Genomic DNA, 24039 nt, shown 5'->3' with positions numbered 1-24039 from the left:
GCATTGCCAACCTTGCATGATTGAACTAATGGGCGCAATAACATCCAGCGGTGAGGTCCACTGCATACCACCACTAAAATGGGCACAGTGAGAAACTATATCGTTCTCAACGCTCCCAGTTGAGAATGGCATGGATACTTCTTTGAACACACACCCCTTGCATCGCTGAGCTATGATCTCCGCATGCATCTATCAGCGTTTAGTTTTTTTTCAATGGCAGAAAAGGAACTGTCACCAGCGGCTTAAGGTAAGCTCCTTTGACACGAACAAATAGCCATCGCAGGCGACCATAACAGAGGTTTTTATAACACCGGCCTAGGTTGTGCTTGTCAACACACCCAGCCACCTGAACCATGGTGCATTAATTAGCATGGCAATTGCAATCACGTCAAACAACATTTCACTACAGTGATGAAATACAGATCTCAACTGGCTATCCCTTTAAGAAGAGCGCTTGACAATTATCAAGTGTGCCCCCCAGTACACAACACCTCACCGTGTAGATTAACATCTTCTGGAAGTTCCAATGATATAACAAATACAAAAAGACTGGTAGTAGCTGGTCAAATTCAAGTTCTTCAATCCCAGGACAACCACCTTGCGCCAAAGCATATTCCAGGCCTGAAAACTGCATCAAGTGTTGGCACCACATGACTAAACTCCTTGTTCTATCGTTTTGCTGCACCCGCCCCCAATAAAAGCTATGGCAGCAACTGCAGAAATCCATAAGCTCAACTTTCCAAGTTGGTAACTTCATTATGATTCCAATGGAGCTTCATCCTTAGGCAAGCCAAATATCCGGAGGTTGTGATCCATCGATCCCACAGCTATGTAATTTGATTCAGGACCAAATTTTACACAAGTTGCTCTTCCTGCAACCAAACACAGAATAGTAGAGCATTTGTCAATACCTCCAACAAAGGTGAGAAGCAACAAACAATAATAGAAAAGAAAAGGATAAAACCTGTGCCAGACAAATCAGGAAGAGTTTTGATACAATTCCAATCTGCTTTAACACTGCCAACTTGATAAACTCTGCACAAGTACAAGACACAAAATCGGATGGGAAAAACGTTTTTAATAATTTACAGAATTTTTCCAAAAAAAGAAGAAAAAGATATGGTAATAGCTTTTCCGACAAGGAAAAAATTTCTTAGCGTTATCAGAAAAACGTTTGCACAGCCCAAACATTTTTGTGAATAGGCAAAAAAGTAGAGCTGTAATCCAACTTCAGACAAACAAATTCTTAAAATCTGTTGAAAATGACTAGATATTTGGAGACTGAACCTTATATCTGATCCTGAAATTCCAAGGTAAGATCCACTGTGGTCGAACTCCACTGCAATAATAAAAAAGAACATCACATCTTCCCACAGAAGAATAAAAAAACATGCATATTGCTGTAGAACAAGATTGCCCACCCGAGAATATGAGAGTGCAATAAAAAAACAGAGCCTCAAAAAATAAAAGAAAGAAATATAGCCAAGCTTGAAGTTTTTAAAACCACTTAACACACAGAATTCATCATAGCAAGTATGACTTGTCAGGTAGCGGGAAGCAGGTACCATAAAAGCTTGAAAATCATAAGAACTATAGCCAACAAGATGTTGCCATTAGCCATGAAGGCATACACATATACATAAGGAGAAGTATCACCATAGTAACACACACCAGAGTTTGTAGGTGTGTCAGAATCATAGAGATTGAGCGTCCGGAAGTTTTTCAATTTCCTCAGATCCCACAGCTTAACACTATCATGGGCAGCAGTCTGTCCAGTACAAACATTAAATCAGATCATCCATCACAGCATGTGTTGTTCGGAAAAATAAAAAGATACTTACAGCCAGAAAGTATCCATTTTCTGAGAAAGATATTGCTGTCACTGGTCCAACATGGCCTTCAAATTTTGCAACATTTGCCTGCATATAAACAAAGAATGCAAAAGAAGTAAAACATCAAATAGTTTTAATTAAACCAACAGACAAAAGTTCTATTTTGTGCACATCTGGCCTCCACATGCTGCAATCTGAAAAAGCAATAAACACAACAATTTTGATAGTGACATGTGTACCTGACTTTTTACATCCCAAATTTTAACAACTGCTTCTGAAGTGCCTGTTCCAAGGATGAGACCATCAGGATGAAAGGCAGCAGATGTATAGCCATCAGTTTTGGAGGTGTCAGCAACCTGCAAAATTAAACATCCATGTATAGTTTGCCTAGAACCAGATCCAACTGACACAATGAAATTTTAACATGAAAATTGAAATAAAAACTACAACCAAGTTTAGAAAATTAACATTGACTGAAACATTTAGAAACCTTGTGTAATAGAGGATATTTTAACCGAAGTATTTGATAACAGCCTGAAGAAAAATTCCCATAGTACAGGAAAAATACTCCAGAGTTGCACAATACAAAAACATTACTTCACCATTCACTTTCTGTCTGATCTTAGTGACTTTTTAAATGTGCCTCTTTCGAGCTTTCGAGCATGCAAAAAGGCATCATAAATGGAGAATAATGTGCAGTTCAACATCAATTCCCTGTTAAGTTTTCAACTTATTATTGGCAAACCAAAATAATTGAAATAGACCACAAATATGTGATAGAAGGATTCAATTCTTTGAATTTAGGTAAAATGCAAAGGTAATTGCTCCTGAACTTTCATGAATTGTATCTGCAGATCATTGTATCAAATGAAACACAATAATCAGTCATGAAAGTGAAAATCTCAGAACAGGTGATAGATTTTTTTATTTTGGCAATATCTTTTCTGCTATCAACTTTCCTACATATTTCACATAGAGGAAAAAAATTGAAAATAACTACTTTTGTGAACGTGCACAAGACACAAATGAGCACACATGTGCACACAAAGGAGAGAGCGGACCTGAGTCAAGCATAAACCAGAGGAGAGATCATAGAAGCACCATGTATTGTCAAGAGAAGCAGTCACGAAGTAGTTATTTGTGGCATGAACAGTGACAGCTTGCACCTGACAGAATTTGCACGCGTATCAATATCATGTAATAAAAATGGCACAAAATCAGTACAACATCACAACCAAGCTGAGAAAATATTAAGATACCAAGAAGTGTGCAAATACATGAGTGTTTGTAGTCTGCACAATCTGGTCAGGGAACAGCACTGCCTTGTAATAAAAGCAGATGCTTTCCATAAACTTGATTTGATTGATCTCAGAACGACTCCATTCTAGGTCAATGGTTTTAAACTAGTTGTGATCGTTTAATGCAAACAAGCTTTGCAAATTTCATTCAGTGTACAAGGCAAGCGTAAAATGTATAGTACGTGACTCAGGATTTTGCTTGGGTGGCATTTACCCAAGGCTTACCCAAATTCAGCCACAGAGCACAGGTTTCAAAAGTTATTTAAAGTAGCCTAGAAAGCCCCATTGGCAGAGGTTATCTATCTTTGATCCTGCCTATTTAACATAAACCTAAGCATTGTACTTCATTAAAAGCAGATGCTTTCCATAAACTTGATTTGATTGATCTCAGAATGACTCAATTCTAGGTCAATGGTTTTAAACTAGTTGTGATCATTTAGTTCAAACAAGCTTTGCAAATTTCATTCAGTGTACAAGGCAAGCGTAAAATGTAGTACATGACTCAGGATTTTGCTTGGGTCCTAGGCCTCAAGCTCACATTAGGGAATTTCCTTTGAGCTCCCATCAAATGCAGGCATGAAAAAAGGCATTTACCTGAGGCTTACCCAAATTCAGCCACAAAGAACAGGCTACAAAAGCTATTTAAAGTAGCCTAGAAAGGCCCCATTGGCAGAGGTTATCTATCTTCTGCCCTATTTAACATAAACCTGAGCATTGCACTTCATTAAAGCAAGTATCCACTCTAGAATATGCCTGGATTTATCAAAACAGAAGCAACATCTGGAATCTGTATCCCAATATCGGGCTAACAATTGGTCATTGATTATTAAAAAGGACCAACGTGGGTTGAAAGGCAATTACCTCCGCAGTATGATCCTTCAGGATGTGTCTGCAATCATAGTTCCCATCTTCAGATCCTTGCCACACTCGAACTGTCTGCAGCATTTTAAAAACAAATTAAATCCTGGATGAATGCCTACGAACACTAATTTAAGCAAGGATACTTGTGGATGAGAAGATCCAGATGTCAGAAATTCAGTTCTTTAATGGGTGAAAAAGAAGTGGAAAGGAATCAGAGGAAGGGCCTATCAAAAAGTCCAGTCTCATCACAAGGTAAACTTTAAGATTCATAATAGCTACAAATAGAACTAGTTTGAAGATCACAGTGGACATTGTTTCATGATGTAATCCTTTACGAAATAAAATTTGTGGCCATGATGCAAGTGACCTCCTTCATGGGAGATTCGATTCCATACAAGCAATTGCTTCCACATCCACAACCACTAAATGATACTAAATCACTGTTTCCTTGAAAAGGGCATACTGCATTTACATTCTCATGGTCCACTCTGACCTTTTATTTTAAAAGAATCCTCACAGTGTTTTCCTATAACCACAGACCGTTTGAATGTTGATGAGTAAATCCTACATAACAAAGATTATATTACAATACTTTTAGAAGTTCCAGCAAAGTTCCAGCAAATGGCACCTTAACTCCAGTACTAGATTTGCAATGATCTAAATCCTTTCAGCTGAATGCTTTTGTTTCTCATAAAAAACGCATGATTTTTTCAGGTTGAGTAATTCATGGACTACAACTGACAGATCAACTAATAATTTGGGACACACTAAAAAGGAATGTTGGGACATAAAGATGAGATGATGGGAGTGATATTCTATGTGGGTTGCCAAGCTTCCTTGAACCAAGTAGAGTAAAGCCAGTTCAGACTATGATTAGGAAAAAAACACAATCAGCAAAAAAGGGGGGAAAGACTATAACAACGGTAAACAAGATGTTTAACACCCACCAAATTGAACAGTGCTTACCTTATCTGCTGATCCAGTTAAGAAAAATTCACCCTCACCCACAAATTTCACACTGGTTACCTACAACAAAAATGATGTTATCATTCATAAGTTTTACTAAAAATCAGAGGTACAGCAATAAATGAAGTAAAATAACAACCTTCTTTGAGTGACCACTGAGTGCAGATGCAATCTGCCCTGATGGCCGATCAAAGATTACAGCAGTTGCATCAGCCCCGCCAGTAGCAATGATATCCTGAAGACCAGAGAGAAATGGTGCATCAATCACCACAAATCAGCAAGCAAAGCAATTTAGCTCATTAATGCTAGTTATGCCACTGCTAAACATCAAAAGAATTTGTTAACCTTAGACAACAATTATATGATATAAACTCAAAGCAAGCTCCTATCACCCATTGCCAACATAAGATACAGAGTGTGTGTTATTAGAAGAGCAAAAACAAACCAAATCCCTAAGTTTGGTATTTTAATGAGACAAACACTAGGCATATACTAAAACATGAACAGTAGCATGGAAAACCAGATGAGAGAAACTTTCCTGAAAACATATATAAACCACCATCGAACCACGTCAATGTTTCGTAATTATTTACGGTTTAACTTATAGCTTTCATCAATCATCTCTCAATAAACTGCAGTTATGGGGAAATGTTGCAACATCATAGTCAAGTACACTACATGCAGCAATTTTTCAAACATTATATTCAAGTTCAGAAGAAGAACACCACAAATACAGCAACTGTATGGCAAGTGGCCTAAATTTGATGTACAAGTGAATAGTTACACAAAGTCAGGAAATTTCCCACGGCATTCAGAATACAGAACAGCACATGCCTCAATGCAGCTGGGAAACTATTTGTTTACAAAAATCTTCTAAACAGATAAACCTACTGAGTATATAAAATTCATCAACCAGATCAAATTTTACAGATTTTCCTACCTTTGAATATTGTATATCGATAGATAAGATGCCCGGCTTGCTAGTTCTGTGAAGTGGATGGCTTGAAAGTTGGGTGTACCTCTCTAGAGCATCAATAGGGGCCAATGTTGAAGGAACCTAACCATTAAAAGGGGAAAAGAATGTGAATATCAGATCAATCAAGCAGCACATATAAAAGAAGTGGCTTTAACTTCATTCATTTCTTATCCTCTTAAATAAATCACACAGAGATACACTTTGAAAACTTAGTCATGCCAAAGTAATGTAACTACATCCGCAATCTACCAACAGAAATTTAGTACTCCTAAGTACCTGCCGCTTTTTCCGCTGTTGTGAAAGAGCTGCATTACAGTCTGTAAGCTCAGTAATGATGCTAGCAGAAATTCCAGGTCGTACTCTCTTCCCAGGTTGGCCCAAATCATCATCCTTGGCAGCTATTAAGATATCAACAAAGCTTTAAATGACGTGTTGATACGCAACTTGAGAAAACCAAGAAGGATAGAAGAGAAAAACCTCGTTTTCCATTGCTAAGAACTGAAGCATTTGCTGTAACAGCTTCTGATGTAAACATGGGTACCTGCCTCTCTGCTTGTGCAAGCAATGACCTTGCTTCATCTCTTTCCTTTTTAAGTCTTGCAATCACACGGCAAGCAGCATCATGCTGCCGGAAAAAAAAAACGATAAAAGTCCATGAGTTGGATCAGTAAAGTATGCAAGTGATAATTTCAATAATCCAACCTGCATTGTTTTTAAAACCAAAAAAAGAAGTAGGTCTGACATCAAGGAGAAACTAGAGATGAGACAAACTTTAGGATCGGCCTTCTACAAAAGCTAGAATGTTGAGTAAAACAAATTTGAAAACAAAAACTTCAAGGGTCTTAGATGATAACTGTCGCACGTCGGGTGATGACAATAACAATTTTGCAAAAATGCTGATGGGCAGCAATTTCTATAGTTCAAAATCCATTACAGAAAGAAGGCAGTTCCAAATTTGGTAGAATAACTGGACCACTCTATCACAGCAATAGATATCTCACTGAAATAGAGCTTCATGTTAACAGACAATGTTGTAACTTTCTAGGTTAGTGAAGGAAAAGGAAAATTCCATTTTAAGTAAAAATCCTTATCCACTGCATCAGAAAGAACATTGATGCACTGTTGATAACACAAAAATCACTGATTAAGGGTTCATGGTCATTGTGAAGATGAAACAATGAATTCCAAATAAAACAAACTTAGTAAACTAAACAAGACTCAAATGACGGCAAGCACAAAAGTAAGCAACAGTTATGTTAAAACAATGCTTAAATAATGATAATAAAATAATAGTTGCAGAAATACATAATAACGTTCATAGTTAGCATAAACAGAAGGATGATATACCATATGTTCCCTGCCAAACAAGGAGCATGCTAACAAGCATCTAATGATGAGGCAATTACCTGGTATAATGCATGACTTAGCTCTTGCCTTGCTGTATGTAATTGCTGCTCCAGTGCAAAGTTGGACAACATTAGGCCATCCCATTCCTGCAATTAGATCAAGAATGACTTTACAAGCAAAATCAAATGCAAAAATATTAGCAGAACAAGCCCATTAAAGGGTGGGTTACATGAGCCACCATAATAATTAGAACTGGTTAATGAACAGGTTAAATGAACTAAATGATTATCTAGTGAAAATATTTAGTCATCTAAACATAAAGTAGATTAGCAAATCCAAGTGTTAAAATTCTTTTTAAACTTTTGACAGGAGCACATCTATTTCCAAATGAAGATTTCTAGTCTCAGCTGCAATGAAAATCATCCAACAATTTACTATTATTTTAGCTAAAACTATTCAAATAGAACAAATATGGGAGTTGCACATGGATGAACTCCAGGGAAGCTTTACAGGTAGGATGTATAGTGATTATTACCAGAGATTTGGAAAGCAAACTATCTATACTATAAATGATAAAAAGCATAACATTTTGATAGAATCAGGCATAGAGGCTTATCAGCGTCGTAGTAATAATTCAAGGAGAACTTGATGGGGGCAAGAATCCCTCTCATATATGTGACCGAGTAAAAAAGTTATTAAGTTGCAGCCTTATTATCTTGTAAAAAATGAAGAAATGCTGATACAAGAGTTTACAACTTCACAGCAACATGAATCTTAACACCGCACCATATTATCAAGAAAAGCTGGAAGTCAGAAATTTGACAATGAAGGTAGCATATGGGATGATACACATACATTCTGGAACATTCCAAGCATCCCAGGGATGCTTGCGGTCTGTACAGTTCTCGGCTTCACAATCTACAACAAAAGAAAAAAAAAACTAATCAAGTATAGAAACAACCAAACTAGTCAGGTATAGAAACAGCTGACACTGCAGCAGTGGGGTACAAAAGACTACGATGACAATTGAAACTAAGACCAGAACTAAACATACTTTTCCTGTTTCGACTGGAACAACATCATCCATGGTAAGCGTTTCCCCGGTAATGGGGCATTTTCCATATTCCTGATTAGAAAATAAACACCGACAAGACAAGGTTTATCAAACACCATGCCAAATTTCCTGAAAAGAAACTTTGAAGATCAATGCACTTCAAAGTAAAGCTTGATTTTATAGATTTGGAGAGCAAAAGACAACCATAGGCAGCAAAAGCTATGCCTCCCTCCCTTCTGTCAAACAAGGAACTTGTTCTTGCACATTCAAAAAGAGTTAGAAAGACACGAAAAAATTGACTTCCTAAATAAATCCTGGCTAGTTTTGTCATCACCTCAAGGTTGCAAACCCTAACCTTCGCAATTTTTACTACTTCCTCAGTAAACACAAAATAACCAACACAAGCAGCTTCAATATTTTCATTAATTAAACTTTTAAACCATAACATCTCGTTTGTTCATTCAAGCTATACAAAACACATGACAATTATAAAAATGTCTTTTTCTCTACCTGTACTCTAAGAAGCCAGCTAAAAGCTAAAACCCTAAAATTGATTTTAAAAAAATAATCTAAAAGAGTAAAGAAAAATATACCGATACGTGTCTCTCGATTAAGCGCTTCTCGTATAAAAGCCCAGACCTCTTCGAGACGACGGGCTCTCCCGGAACCTCGCCGGAAACTGTCGGGAAAAACAAATAAACCAGAGATCGAGAAAGAAACTACAAGACATAAAAGAAAAGCAGAGTTATAGAGAAAGAGAGAGATACTTGAGCAATGCATTATAGAAAGAGAAGTTAGGGTCTATCTGGGGACTAGCTGCGAAGTAGCTATCTAAATTTAACGATTATTGAGGGTAAAATTTAAGTAGCAGCCGAGCAAGAGGCAGGAGCCTTGAGTGCCAGTTGCCAGGGAACTGTAATGTAACATGTCTATTCTTATTTCATTTTATGTATTAGCGATAGAAGAGAAGGGAAGAGAAGACCGGCCGATCCATCATCCAAGTGAAGGATTGGGCTTTCCGGCCCATAAATGAGTATCTTTGTGGGCTATATTAATTCTCGCAACCCATAATTTATCTTTTAATGGGCTGAATTTTAATTATTTTTTCTTACGTGTTGTCCTGGATTGGGTGTTTTGATAATTATTACGTAGGTTACTGATTTGGAAAAAAAAATAGAAGGGAGATATTTTTATGTATTTTTATATTAAAAATATGAAAATTATTTTGAAGACATATAGCGTTTTTATATATTTAACTATTTTTTTTCTTTCATGTCTATTTTTTATTTCCTGTAACACTAATCAAATAAAAATTTACTTATAAAATTGTATGTATGCTACGGAAGCTAAAAGAAGAAAAACAAAAATAAGAACTATCTTCATACTTTACATGTCTCTAAGAGCTTGTTTTTTTTTTTTAACAGGGTTACATTGTTCTTGATCAGTAGTTTTCAATTATAAAAAAAAATATTACTTGTTATTGTGGGTAGAGAATAATATAAATCATATATTAGGATTTAAAAGTTTAAGTTATTGGGTTGGGATGATTCATTGATATGGTATCGGAGTTTTGATGATTAAGCGGTCACAAGTTCAAATCTCATCATTCCTAATTAAGTATAATGTATTGTAGACATATATAAGTTTCAAGTTCAAAGAACTTTCACTTAAAAAGATATATTAGAAAATAATATAAATTATATATTATAATTTTATCTAACAATTTAAACTATTAAATTGAGTTATTTCTTTATAGATATCAGTTTAGATTAATTTTCAAGAGATGGAGCTTTAGTAAAACATTTGTACGTGGAGATCTGGCATTCAATACCCCTTACACTTGCACTGTTCAAGAGTACCTGTCGCCATGAAAATGTTCTGTTTGAAGTCGATAAGATGTAGTTGTGGAGGACAAGACATGCGCATAGCAAGGAAAATTGATAGCTTGGTCCTGTTCTATCCCTGTAGACAGAGGAGACACGTCCTTTATACGCCTGCCTATTCTTATGAATGTATAGGGATTTACCTGCATTAGGGTGAACATCTTTGCGGAACGTATACATATAGGCATGAACTTGTAATGTTCATATGCCAGATTACTTTGAGCTTCTGCGATTTAAATTGAGACCTTCAAAGTTATTCAGATTTCGATCGGTTCATTAATGGCAAGATGAATACATTCCCCAACAATTTTCTGCCAGTAATTCGGATACCAGAGGACTCCTTAGAGAAAATGCATTGCTTTAATTATGATGAGAATCTAAAAGCACGTATCTTGGAAAAGAAACAACAAAATAGATATGGAAACAGTGAATTAGATGCTAAGCAGCAATCACTTGCCGTAGCCTGCAAAGTTTTATATACCCTCCTCCTGTCATGAGTCATGGCAATGCTTTGGAAGTGATCGCCTGTGAAAAAGACCCCTTGCTCCGATCCCATGCCCGAAAAGGTTGATGATATATATTGCAGAATCTGCATTTTCTATCTATAACAACACCAAATCGAATTTCTGTAAATTTTATGCAACAACGGACATAATCAGTCCCACAATAAAAGGTGGGATTGCTGAAAGTTTAGGAAAGTGACAGATACGCTGAACAACTTTAAGTTCCAGGATCATGATCAGGTGTAATGAGCTAAGTTGCATGCAATACGTGGTAGCTGCTGGTAGCAGACTGAGCTGGTTAATCACTAATAATTATAGGTGTCAGTCCTAGTGTCCTGGGATAAAAAAACACACACAAAAAACAGACAAAACAAGTAACGTGTATTAATTAGAGAGTAGTAGAACGTAGTTTTAGTTTCCAAAATAAATTCTGCAGAATTCTCACTCTCCCGAAGTATCCACAGCACAAGGGAAAGACCTCCTTTGGTTCTGTAGAATTTTACGGAAATAAGATTAATTATAGAAGCTCCATCTAGAAAGAGTTTTTCATTTCCAGGTGAGGGAAAAGCTAGCAGAAAAAGCATTCGACCTCGAAATGAGTTAGGCAGGTGGAAACACGGGCATGAGGCGTGCTGAAACGTTCTTTAATTGCTGCAAAGGCAGTCGCGTCAAGCAGCAAGGAAAGTTAGGGGATCCTGTGCTATGCTTGAAAGATTTGACTAAAAGAAGGTTGTGCAAAGTGTTAAATTAATTTAGATTAATATAAAAACAATATAAAAAATTTTGAAATTTTCATTAATTTGTTTATTCTAAAATGCTTGAATTAATTTAAATATAAAAAATTATATATAGATTAAATTGAAAATATTATTTTACTTTTAATAAATGAAATAATATTAAATATATTATTTAATACAGATAAACCTAGTAGATAGACGATCTATTGATGGGTACTTATGGAGGTGGTCTGCCTTTTATACTCACTTGGGAATCAAACGTACGAAAGTGGAGAATACATAGCTTTGTTCTGCTTGACTTTGTTGAACTCCAAGTAAGCTGTCAACTCCAACATGTGTGGGTCTTAACCCTTAAGCATCCTGTTTCACTTCCAGATATTTTGCTCGTTTAAATCATTTAAAAGAAAAGGAATAAAGAAAATATATATAATGATCAGGACAAGGGGTTCCGTGGTGCTGTATTGACATGGATACTGATACATCAGTATTTTTTGGCACTTTATAAAAAAATGAATTATTAGCCGCGGGTAATAATCCATTGACAAATAGATTGGGCTTGTGTTCATTCATAACAATTTAAGGCTGGGTAGAATGTTAGATCTAAATGACATGGGTTTAGTTTATTTACAGGCCTAATATTCTTAGATATAACTATGAATCGAGTTCAAATAAACATAGGTCTGGTAAGTTGCCAGAACTAAACCCAATAGAACGCGTATCTGGAAAGCTACCAGACCCAACACCTGAGCTTAAGTGGACAGGGGTTTGACAATGAGCTTGAGCATAGACGTTGGGTCCTCACTCAACATCTTTTGGGCTCAAGCAGCATGCCCAAACCTAAATATAAGGCCCACATCAAGTACCTCTTTGACTTAGTTGTGGAGCCTGAGTCTAGGCGCAAGGTCTTATGGGTTTTTGCTCAGACGCGGCGCCTGTTTTTGCTCAAACGTGGCTTAGGCGCCACGTCTGAGCCCTAACATCGGTCCCACGCTTAGCACCCTATGTAGGTTCATGCAATACGCTTAGCCCAAGTGCTAGACATATACCTAATATATCTTACACTCAACACATGTCCTAGGTCTTTTTGGGTTTAACTTTGTAACCTAAGCCTGACCACTTTTATCTTTCATTAATATACATGTAAGAAATATTTGTCTCTCATTAATATTTATATCTGAGATATATGTCTCTCATTAATACATGTGTAAGGAGTATATATTTCTCATTAATGCTATCAAGGCAAAATAACTCTTGAATCCCTCCTCTTGAGCAACAAGACAAGGTATATGGGTTATAAATATCTCTTGAACTATACAGGTAAAGGATCACAATCTTTATTCTCAACAAAAACAATTTTTTTAATTTCAAAAAACAAACACTTTTGTTCTTAAAAATAAATGTTCATTGCCTCATTTATTATAGTCATTTGCTAAAAAAGTTCATTTATTATCTAAGCAATTTCAAATCCCATAAAAAAGGGATTGTTTTGTGATTATATGTTTTTTACAACAAGCTATAAGTTTATAAATAATAAATAATAAATAATAAACTACTTTGTTAGAATATGTAATTAACCCATAATTCTACCTCTAAAATACATATTTTAAAACATTTTAGATATTAAAACATCATCAGATACAATAAAAATGTTTGCTAACAGGAAATGAAGCATCAGCTTAATTGACACCCATGTCCTCTCTCTTTTTAAGAGTTCTTATATTTAACCCTCCTTTTTGAAAGAATAAAAAACTGGAAGTTTGTCAACATAACAATGTACTAGTTAACAAGGTTGCGTTGTGGAATTGGAAGTTTTTAGTAATATTATTAAACACAAATTAACAAATTAACTTTGAAATTTTTTTATTTAACTTAAATTTAAAATTAAATAATATAAAAATTATATTGATACAATCCAGTTAATTTAGCCAATTTAAAAACAACTTGGATGACAATAAAAAAATCATTTGAGGATGAAATAATAATAATAAAAAAGATGAAATTAATAGGAAAAAAAGACTTTTTGACCTAATTTTTTACTCAACTTAAATTTAAAATTAAATTATATAGAAATTATTTGGCGCGATCAAGTTAACTACATTAAGTTTCCTGAATCTTTTAGTATAGATGGGTAATATTTATTTTAATCATCACATATTTAAATTTAAAAAAAAATGAAGCATTGTTCGGGCAAACTAGCGAGTTGCTGTCTAATATCATACTGTAACAAGTCCATCTATACAACAGCATCAACAAGTTGAGCACTGTTTCCCTATAATAGAATGACAGCACACATGGGGGCAATAATTGTATGAACATGTCTTGTCTTTAGTGTTTTTTTTTTAGAAAAAAGGGAATTGATATTGCCAAAAAAGCATGATGTGAAAGTTTTATGCAGGTAAAGAAACCTCAGGAAATGGAGGTCTCTTTCCAGATTTTTAGAATCCCTTCTAATGGTTTCAAACTGTGACACATCCAATCCCGTTGAAAGTCCCTGCGAACCTGTCCATCTAAAAGTCGGAACCAACTGCTAAAAAATGCAAAAAAAAACAAAAAGATTTGAAGAGATCGTATATGAGATTATCTGATTTCTAGCCTGCTTTTTTTTTCATGAATGAATAAGTATTATTTTCCAAGAAACAACTTAGCAGGATAGAATCCTGCTTACAAACACGAATCTATACAAAAGAATAACCTGTCAAACAAAGTTTGACAGCTTTTCGGCGAAATTAGAGCTAGCAGCAGCTTCTTGCAAGTTATTAGACTTGTACAGCGTATTTGATCTCTCTTTTGGGCATAAAATATGTAGCTAGTCTTGCTAGATAGTAGTAATTTGGTTTCTTGAATTTGATTCCAGCAGCTTAATCTCAAGAACGGTTCAGAATATGAACTCTCCTGGCATCTTTTGACTGGTGTTTTTTTTTTTTCTCGTATTGTGGCAATAAAGCAGTGACGAGTATACAAAAATAGATGGCCACCTCTCTTAATCATCGCATTCAATTCATAATTCAAGTTGATAACTGTGTTTCAAGCGAATTTATCCCCCTGTTTGCGCAGAACAGAGCATCTCGAATAATTTCAAAGCATTTTGACCCGAAACTGTTATCTGTCGGTTGATTCAACCGCATCCAAATCCCCATTAAGAAAATACCTTCAAATTTGCTAGGGAAAATGATGCGGCTCTCTTTACCTGTGTTTTTCAGCTTTTGACACGTGGCCATCGATGTCATACAGACGGAAAGATGATTTCAAACTTGCATAATATGTAAGTCAATATGGAAAAGATTTGCATTATTTCTTTCATTTTCTTTCTCATTTCTCTTTAAAAAAATATTGAAAACTTATTTAAGTGGCCTAGCCAGGGTTTTTTTAAATAAAAAGACAAATTATTAACACATATTTAATATTATATAGACATTCATTGTATGGAGAAATCGATTTAAAATATAAGGACTAATTCATACCAAAAAAAATTAATTTAAGAATGATTTTTAAAAGAGAAAACTTACATTGGAATTATTCTCTTTTAGTTTTCATATTTTAATTACTATTTTATAATAACTTCATTATTAATCTCATTGAAATTATCTTTTTTAATGTATAAAATTAAAATATCATTTATTCACTTATCTATGATCATATTCTGCAATCTACTCTTTATAATATGCATAGTATATATAGTACTTGAAACTGATAGAAGTAGTGCAATTTGATAAGTATACATACCAATTTAAAAAACTCTGTTCAAACTGTCATTCTTTATTTTTATAATTTTCTCTGTAAAATTAGCAATAACTTTAATACCAGAAAATTTATCATTAAATACACCACAATAATATGTTGTTAAACAAAAATCAATTGAATTATAAAATAATCATTAGAACATTGCATGAATTTGATTTGACTATCAAACAATCTCAATTATATTTAATTCTAAAGTAACAAACAATATATTCTCTTTTTATTTTATTTAATGATAATAAAGTAAATCTTAAATCAAAATTATATACCAAACATGTGCTAAGCATTAAATTGTTTTCATCTAATGTGGTGAAGTATATTGTATGAAGGGTTTGTTCATATAGAAAAATTATGACAATTAATATTCTACTCCGATATTTTTACACTAGATTTTCAATTCAGTAGTATTTTTTTGTAAAAAACAATAGTAGCAATGTAAACTAAAATATGTAACTAATATTTCTTAGATCATTAATTATGTTTTTGAGGTTATATTTTCAATTTAGTAGCTTTTTTTATAAATAATTAGTAGCAATAATATGCAAAAAGTAGAGATTAATCATTTTTTTCCAGATCCAAGTTTTGAATTTTGTTTATAAAGTTGAAAATATTTTTCAATCCTTAATTAATGAATAATAAAATATCAAGTAATAAGTAATTTTAGAATTACTAACAAAACATATTGAACCATTTTGCATCTGCATCTCAAAAATAACAAGTCATTCATATAGTTTTTGTTAGGCAAACTATTTAGTCTCTTAGCTAAAAAACATGAACCCTAAAAATTTGATTTTTGTTAGCTACTCATTAAAACTTGACTCAAAATTCTCAAACTTTCTTGAAAGAGAAGAAAAATATGAAATAATTCCAACTGAATTTATTATTTAGAGAATTGAAAAAGAAACTAACCCTAAAAAATCAAAAATCTTAGCAATCCTGAAATTTTAGAAGGTGGGCATGATATATATCCAATACAAATAAATGAAGAAAGAAAAAGACAAAAAAAGAGAGAGAGAGAGACCAACCCATCTGAAAAAAAATGCAAAGAAATTAACAAAAAAAAAATAACAACAAGATAAAAACTGTTGAGATATAAATTCACTAGCTACGGTCTTTTTTCTAGCCACGTTATTATTATTATTATTTTTGCAAAATATAGACTATTATATTAATATTTTAATATAGATGAAAAAAAAAAACTAAAGGGACGATTGACCTTTCATGCCCCCGGGTGGCTCCACCGCTGACAAGTACTCAAAGCGATTTTCCACATAAAAAAAGGTGATTTTTAAAGATTTTTCTTTAAAAAAAAAACTCATCGATTAAACATGCCTTAATTCTATGTTCACCTCCTCTCAAATTATTAATCACGGAAACAATGCTTTGTTTTTTTAAAAAAATATATTTTTTTTTAATTTGATTTTTTAACGTTAAATTCAACTTTATAATTTGTTTTTTATTGTGTTATTTTAACATCATGATCTCCATTTCAGGTTTGATAAGTTGATGCGATTTTATTTTTATTTTTAAATTTAATCATTCAATATTTAAATTTAGTGCATGAGAATTAAGATTGAGATTCATAATTTTTTTTATTTATTTTTTTATAGGTTTATCCTTGTCTCAGGATCAGGGTTGTGGGTTTGACGAGTTGATCTGGATTAACTCAATTAGGTTTCTTTTTTCTAGGTTTTAATTATTATTCTTTTAATTTTATCATTCAATATTAAATTGTTTGAGAATCGGATTTTATAATTTATTTCAATTTGCTATTTTACAGGATTTGAATATTAACCTGAATTGATTTTTTTCTCTTGCTTTTTTTTCTAATTAATATTTATTTACTTTCATCATTTAACATTAGATTAATTAAGAATTAAACTTAATAATTTATTTTATATAAGATTATCGTAATTTCATGACCTAGATAGCAAATTTAACAAGTTAAGTCAGTTTGATCTAATATATTATTATTTTAATATTATATAAAAAATATTATTTTTTAAAAAATAAAAATATATTCTTTTATTGATCATCCAAGTTTTTTTTTAACCTATTACGAAATAGATTTAAAATGTTATCCTATTAGAAAACGTGTCAACACCACTCGACAATTTTCTTTTAGGTTTAAAAGAAAAATTATCAATGATCTAATATGACTACACATACAGGAATCTCAGCTGAATTGAAGAGGAGGATCGATAAGAAGCATCCTAGGCCAGGAGGACAAAATGGACAAGAAAAGCAAAGATACGATAAGAAAAGCTTGGTCAACCCAAATTAATGCTTGACCGTATCAAGATACGTACAATGAGTCTGACCCCTCCCCATCCGAGTGGCACGCAGCCATGTCACCGGAATGCCACGTCACTAAAACTGCCACGTTTCACCACTCATAGGGTATATATAACCTCGGCAGGGCAAAAGAAGTAAAGAACTTGAGGTCCTCCTTTTGTGTCGGGCTGACACAAAGACAAAGGTGAGTGTACGGACAAATCACGAAAACCTCCTTTAAATTGTAGAATTGTGGGTGACTAACTTCTAGGACAGCCCACAACCTCCTTGTTCTTAGCTAATCGGAAAAGGAAAAAAAAACTTTGAACAATCCTCTCCTTGTTTCTCAACATATATAGAAGTACTACTACTTCACCTTCTCTATCTCTCCCCTTACCTTTGTTGATTTTATATATCTTCTTTTTTTGGGTTTTAATGGAGTATTGGGTTACGTTAATTTTAGCCATACAACATTTGAAAATTACCATATATCATCACCACCATCGTCATCTAAAAAGAGTTCTTCTTTAATTTAATGTTATCACTAGGTGCTATTTTGAGGGTGTGTGAAAGGAGTTAATTAAGGCTTGATTCTCAGGTTTGATTTTGAGGAATACGTAAAGCTTACCTCAATCAAGAAATACAGATACAATGTTGGAGGACATGGCTCATCCATCGGAGCAGCTTCTTATTGTGAGTCTCCTTCTTTCTTTCTTTTCTTGTTCTGTTTACTGTTTAATGCATGCATGCATTGAACAGTACATGTTAGTTCAATTTGTGTGAACACCAGTTGCAGATCATTTCTTTTAGTTTTTGTGCAATGTTTTCGAGCACGGTTTCATGTTTTCTGGTTTCTCTTCGCGGCTGGTTAAATGTTTACAAGTACTTAATTAACTATGTTCTTAATCAAGTTGGATCTTTCATACAAGGCCTCTTAATTTCTAGATAAAGATCAGAAGAGAGGTAGCTCCAAAATCTCGCTTTCAAAATGGAGTGAGATTTTGCAGCAAAGAAGTAGATGCAATTAGTCTTCTTAATGATTGATTATGAGTTGGAAATGCATTAACTACTACGAGAAAGAGATTACAGAAATAGCAGCAAGTTAGAGCTGCTAGCTCCTTTCGATTTCCATGATCATAATACTTGCTTCAATGAGTACATATGCTTCCGGCCTCCGGCCACAGTTAATACGTACGATGCTAACATGCGATCATAACTGTCACTGTCTTAAACGGCACCATCAGCCAAAGTAGATATTACTTTTCTGACCATAATATTTTCAACTAATTTGATCTTTAGAGAATATATATGAGTACGTACAAGGAATATCTAATCTATGATTCTTTTCTTGTCAGTAAGGATTGATGTAAGGTCCAAATTAATGACAGAACCTCACATGGAAAGCATATTGGGTCTTCCTATCCTAGCTAAATGCCTTTCAATTCAGAATGTTTGCCTGAACTCGGCTATTGCTAGATAACGAGAGTGAAAGGAACAAGCCATGGGCACCCATCTTGCTAATGCTATGAAGTATTTTTGCTAATCTCGGGTGCCCTAGTTCCCGCATCTCACATGGTGGCACACAAACACATCTTTTTCAACTTTATAATAATCAGATATCTACTATATGATATTATTCTTTTATTCTTGATCAAATATGGAAACTAGATTGGTACTTGGTAGCCGCACTTGTATGAGCTAGACTAGGTGCTTGCCCTCGGCAACCCACCCGGCCCGGCCCCTGCTCCATTTTGGTCAAGGATACATTATAGAGTAAGGACAGAGAATTGGAACCCCATGCCCGATGTCTAATTACCCCCACTACTTTGCAGGGAGAGTATCATTCGTTACCTTGTATTTCTAGCACACTTGACAAAGTGAATTATTATGGACTCTCATTCTATCCTTGATGATTAACATGCATAAATCCAGCTTGATTAGGGAATTTTAGCCTTTTTAAGTTGCGTATCTTTATCATATCATGGCCTGAGGGAATAGATCACAATCACATTGGACCAAGATTAAGAATTAGATCCGAACCATGTTGCAAACGATGAAGAATCGTTGTTGGCGTATGCCTAAAGGAAAGGTCAATCTGAATCGTAGTTGGAAAACATCAAACTTCAAGCTTGGTTTGCGTGTATGTGCTGTAGCTTAGTAGTCATGTGATCATGACTTGTATTAATGATCTTAACATTGTTGCTATACTATTTTACAGGACGATGTTTCAAGCCCAATCAGTGGCCAAATTTTGGAATTCTGTTACCCTGAGTTCTTCCAAGAAACCCTGCAAAACTCAGAAGTCACTTCTAGCTCGTACTGCTGCTATGAGAACTCTTCCTACACTAACAATCTTCCATCGCCACCAGATATAGACAAGTCCAATATTTGCTGCCAAGATAACAAAGGCAATCATAAAAGCACGACCCCTACAACCACAACGGCTTGCACCATCACTACTAGTACAACTACAACTACAGCTGCCAATACTAACAACATAAATAACAACGACACTAGTAATCGGTCCATAATATTTGACTCCCAAGATGAGCTTGTCAGTGAACTCTCTGCTTCCATAGACTTTTCTCCATCTACTTTTTCTTTCCCTATATTTATCTCTACCCAAAATGACCATTTTGATTTCTCTTCGGTGCAACCCCAACTCACATTAACAGATTTTGTATCTGCTGATGGTCTGTCACAGTACACTGCTGACCCTGCTGTCCCAATCATGGGGCATCCATTACCATCAGTTTTTGAAGAAGATTGCTTGTCCTCGGTTCCTTCTTATGTACCTTTGAACCCATCATCACCTACCTGTTCATTTCTTGGTCCAGCCATGAGTACTTACATGCTTGCTGGGACCATGAATGCCGCATTATCTGCTGACAGTTCTGGGATTTTCGATGGTGGTATTCTTACGGGTTCTGAATGGCAACCACTAGAATTGGATTATCGGGGTGAAAATGGTGGGATTTCCTGTCCTGATTACCTCCAGCATGTTTTTAACCCTGGTGATCTGCAGGTAGTAGCAATACATCGAATACATGCAGAATTATATTATTATCATTATTATTTGTTAAGTAGCAATTTGAAAAACCTTTACTGTTCTATAGAAAGCAAATTCCAAGTGAGAAGTAAGAATTTTTTATCATGATGAACCCAAAGAGTACTCTTGAATATCGAATTAGCTCCCTGCCTATCTTTCATAAACGGAGTTTCGAAGCCGAACACTACTAATTTTTCAACAACTAAATTACCTGCTTCGATGGTTGTAGCATTTCTTAGGCACAAATAGCAGAGCATGTACACTTTAAATATGGTTCTTCTGGAAGGAACTCATGTTGTGTTTATTCTCTCTTCCCTTTATAATTTGTCTTTGGAAGGCACTTGGCAATACACCTCCAAAACTGGTGGGTGGGCCTGTGAGTTCTGCTCCTTTAACATCAGAGATTTCAAGCTTGGAAGATTCAACTTTCAAGGTGGGCAAACTTTCAGTTGAGCAAAGGAAGGAGAAAATCCATAGGTACATGAAGAAAAGAAATGAGAGGAATTTCAGCAAGAAAATTAAGGTGCTCTCTTCTCCCAAAAACAGAACACTATATATGAGATATTATGATCAAAAGTGATAGTAGATATCTCAGATCACTCGTGCATATCTGTCTGCAGGCAATGCCTTAGAGTATGAAACATGTGTTTTTTTTTATTTGTCACTGATGATTTGAGCAAATACGCAGTATGCCTGCCGCAAAACACTGGCAGACAGCCGGCCTCGAGTCAGAGGAAGGTTTGCAAAGAATGATGATTCTGTTGACATCCGCAGGACTGTTTGTGGCCATCATGAAGATGATGAAGATGAAGGAGTAAGATTCTTGATTTTATTTTATTTTATTTTCATCTCCAACGTAAAACATTTTGTTAGCATTCAACGAATGTTTCCTTTTGGTAAACGTCTGTGCCTATTTAATCCTCTCTTTGCTTGCTTCCCTTTTCTTTTTTTTCCTGCAGCCAGCAATGAAAGAAGAAGATGTGACTGATTCTGATATTTTTGCTCACACCAGTGGTGTGAACACCTTCAAATGCAACTACTCTTTCCAGTCCTGGATTTAAGTACTAGCTTTCCCCTCTCTACAATTTTGAAGGATCCTGTTTCAGCCAGGATGTTAATTAACTCTCCAGGTTAAATTTATAATAAAAGAAATCAAATGAATGGGTGCTCCATTTATATGAATTCAGTGAGGATCATGTAGACAGCTGAATAACAAGGTAGTTTTTGTAGATATATCTATCCTTCCTTTTCTTTTTTTAACCACCATCTCCGAGATCCAGCAAATCTGTTGAATGCTGTGGCATCTCATTGTGAGTAGTAGCTTGACAAGTTTGTCAATAAAGTTGTTTTTGTTTATTACACGTTCTTGCGTCCAAGAAATTTGGAGTGCTTATTGCAGTAAGGATGGCTTGCTTTCATCCTCTGCTATAACATGTACATCTGTCAGAATTAATGGCTACTGGACTACCGGCTACATGTTTTGCAGAGACTAATTCTTTGTGTTCGATCCTCAAGTCAACTTGAATGTTAATCAAAACGACGTCCTTAAAGATTCACTCTCAGCGAGGAATGGTGGAAAATAAATTTTCTTGGTTGTTCATCCACAAATACTTCAGCCTCTGTACATTAAAGAGTATTTGTATTTCGCTAGGCTCGTTAACAATCTGTCCTGATTTGCAAGCCCAGTAGTTTTTGAGCTATGACTAGAGTACAGCCCGGCCTTTGCTTTTAACAAAAATGGTGACCAATCTTTGCTGGTGCTTCCCATGGGAAAAATTCCTCACGGGGAATTGTAAGAGAAGAAGAAAACGTTCGTTCAGTCAAAGTGGCTTGAAACAATGTCAAAATTTTGGTGGTTAAGTTACCTAATATCCTCGCAGTCTATATTCATTAATTTCTGCTATTAGTTATTTCGGTTCATAGATAGTTTTTCTTTTTTAAAATGGTTTTTATATCATAAAAAATATTAAATAAAAAAAATAAAAGAATTATCTTAATTTTTTTTCAATTAAAGAATACCCTCAATACCGCCGCCCAATACTGCTGATGATTTCTAAACGAAACGCTCCTTTTATATTTAAACTTCAAATTCTTAAATTGTGGAAACATATCACTTGGTGTCTTGGTCCTACCATATGCTCTGCAAATGCAAACAACAGGAAAATAATGAACAGAACAGAACAGTTAGTTAAATGTCACTAGCTCCTTCCCAGTCATGCTGATGGTTTGACAAAAACTAAGGTCATAGTCACGTGTACACATCTTCGACGAGCATGGACGCGCAGATTCTCGACTAGACCTTTGACAAAAATGATCGAACCTACAAAAGGTTAGGTGCCCGTTGGCCATGGGAGTGTGAGACTTTTTTTATCGGCAAAAACAACAAAAAGGGCTTTGTTTTTCTAGAGGTAGTTGCTCAGACGGTTCCTAAAGTATGCCCATGGAGGACAGGTTTTTCCTCTGGATCGGAATTTTGAGCTGCGGTTTAGAAAAAAATTGTAGAAAGTTCAACTAATCAAGCCCACTGTTGTCTAATTCGTTATTCGAGGATTCAGTTGGACCCACCAAATAAAAATTTGAAAATAAGAACATTCAGATTGGTGGGAATGTCCTTCGGAAAACTCAACCTCGTCTCTGGAATCTCCGTGTCGCCGGTGGCAGTGTGTCCTCGGAAGACAAAAGGAAGCGATGCTACAATGAAACCGGTGAGCAAATGAATGTTACTCGAGAGGTGGTGGTAAACGGTACACTGTGGGTAATATTAATTTTTTCTTGTGTAAAAAAAATATTTAGGCGATTACAGCGCTTTTAAAATGGAATTTGAATATATTAAATAAATTTGATTAATTTAATAAGATAATTGTAAAATAAAAAGATATCAATAATTTTTAAAAATATGTTTGTCAATATTGTAAAAGAAAAAAATAACCTATAAATATTTTTAAAATGTCTCAATAATCTTATTTAATAATAAAATAAAAATTAAATAAGAAAGAAACAACTATATATATATATATATATATATATATGGACCTCAATTACTAGTAAATTAAACATTAAAAGAAGAATTTTAAAAAAAAATCAACATGTCTAGCACACGACCAACTTATAATGACGAGATAACCCCATACAAAATAAATTAAATAAACAATGAAGGTCGGATCCTAGAAAAACAAAATAATTAAAGATGAAACTAGAAAGTTTTTAAAAAAAGTTAAATCAAATTAAGTCAACCTGAATTAATTCGATCGACTCGCGAGATATAAGATCTGAACAACACCATAGAAAGAAAAAAGTAAAAACTCACGAAGATGAAGACCTAATAATATAATGTTGAATGACCAGAACAAAAGGAAGAGAGAGAGAGAGTAAAGAAAAACCAAAGTCACTTCAAGCTAATTTTCAAAACTCGAGTGTCGAATCATGAGATCGGGTTACCTTGTAAAAGCCGGACTAAGAAAAATCACGAAACAAAATTCCCAACCATCCAGAAATTAAAAACAAAATAAATAACAATCAAA

The 24039-nt window shown here is 34.6% G+C and overlaps 2 protein-coding genes across 4 annotated transcripts; one reads left to right on the top strand and one right to left on the bottom strand.

Moving 5' to 3' along the window:
• Nucleotides 1-299: 299 nt before the first annotated feature.
• On the bottom strand, nt 300-9253 carry LOC133697103 (pre-mRNA-processing factor 19 homolog 2-like). Of its 3 annotated transcripts, none has more exons than XM_062119460.1 (18): nt 9102-9253; nt 8928-9013; nt 8335-8406; nt 8136-8198; nt 7340-7426; nt 6411-6558; nt 6210-6331; nt 5898-6014; nt 5097-5192; nt 4958-5017; nt 3992-4066; nt 2894-2998; nt 2072-2188; nt 1842-1919; nt 1657-1768; nt 1288-1339; nt 965-1035; nt 300-872 (listed from the first exon to the last, which is right to left on the bottom strand). In XM_062119460.1, the coding sequence occupies exons 1-18, from the start codon at nt 9112-9114 to the stop codon at nt 757-759; spliced, it is 1590 nt and encodes a 529-aa protein (XP_061975444.1). In that variant the 5' UTR covers nt 9115-9253; the 3' UTR covers nt 300-756. The 3 variants fall into 3 exon arrangements, with proteins under 3 accessions (XP_061975444.1, XP_061975445.1, XP_061975446.1); XM_062119461.1 differs by having other exon boundaries at nt 1672-1768; XM_062119462.1 differs by lacking the exons at nt 8928-9013; nt 9102-9253 and adding an exon at nt 8539-8874.
• Nucleotides 9254-17965: 8712 nt separating this feature from the next.
• On the top strand, nt 17966-21877 carry LOC133695787 (uncharacterized). Its single transcript, XM_062117729.1, has 5 exons — nt 17966-18162; nt 19688-20494; nt 20856-21041; nt 21207-21332; nt 21478-21877. Exons 1-5 carry the CDS (start codon nt 18121-18123, stop codon nt 21577-21579), a joined length of 1263 nt encoding a protein of 420 aa, XP_061973713.1. The 5' UTR covers nt 17966-18120; the 3' UTR covers nt 21580-21877.
• Nucleotides 21878-24039: the final 2162 nt, after the last annotated feature.

This window comes from Populus nigra, chromosome 6, assembly GCF_951802175.1.
Source record: "Populus nigra chromosome 6, ddPopNigr1.1, whole genome shotgun sequence".
Classification (NCBI taxonomy): Eukaryota; Viridiplantae; Streptophyta; class Magnoliopsida; order Malpighiales; family Salicaceae; genus Populus; species Populus nigra.
This window is presented reverse-complemented; position numbering and strand designations above follow the sequence as displayed.

Bases quoted from the DNA above. Each gene is read 5' to 3' on its own strand.
- LOC133697103 (XM_062119460.1), bottom strand. The intron at 8,199-8,334 runs GTATGTTTAGTT...CTTTTGTTGTAG, and splicing joins TTCCAGTCGAAACAGGAAAA to ATTGTGAAGCCGAGAACTGT. The intron at 1,340-1,656 runs GTGATACTTCTC...TTATTATTGCAG, and splicing joins CTCTGGTGTGTGTTACTATG to TGGAGTTCGACCACAGTGGA.
- LOC133695787 (XM_062117729.1), top strand. From the start codon at position 18,121: ATGTTGGAGGACATGGCTCATCCATCGGAGCAGCTTCTTATT. The intron at 20,495-20,855 runs GTAGTAGCAATA...TGTCTTTGGAAG, and splicing joins TTAACCCTGGTGATCTGCAG to GCACTTGGCAATACACCTCC. The intron at 21,042-21,206 runs GTGCTCTCTTCT...GCAAATACGCAG, and splicing joins ATTTCAGCAAGAAAATTAAG to TATGCCTGCCGCAAAACACT.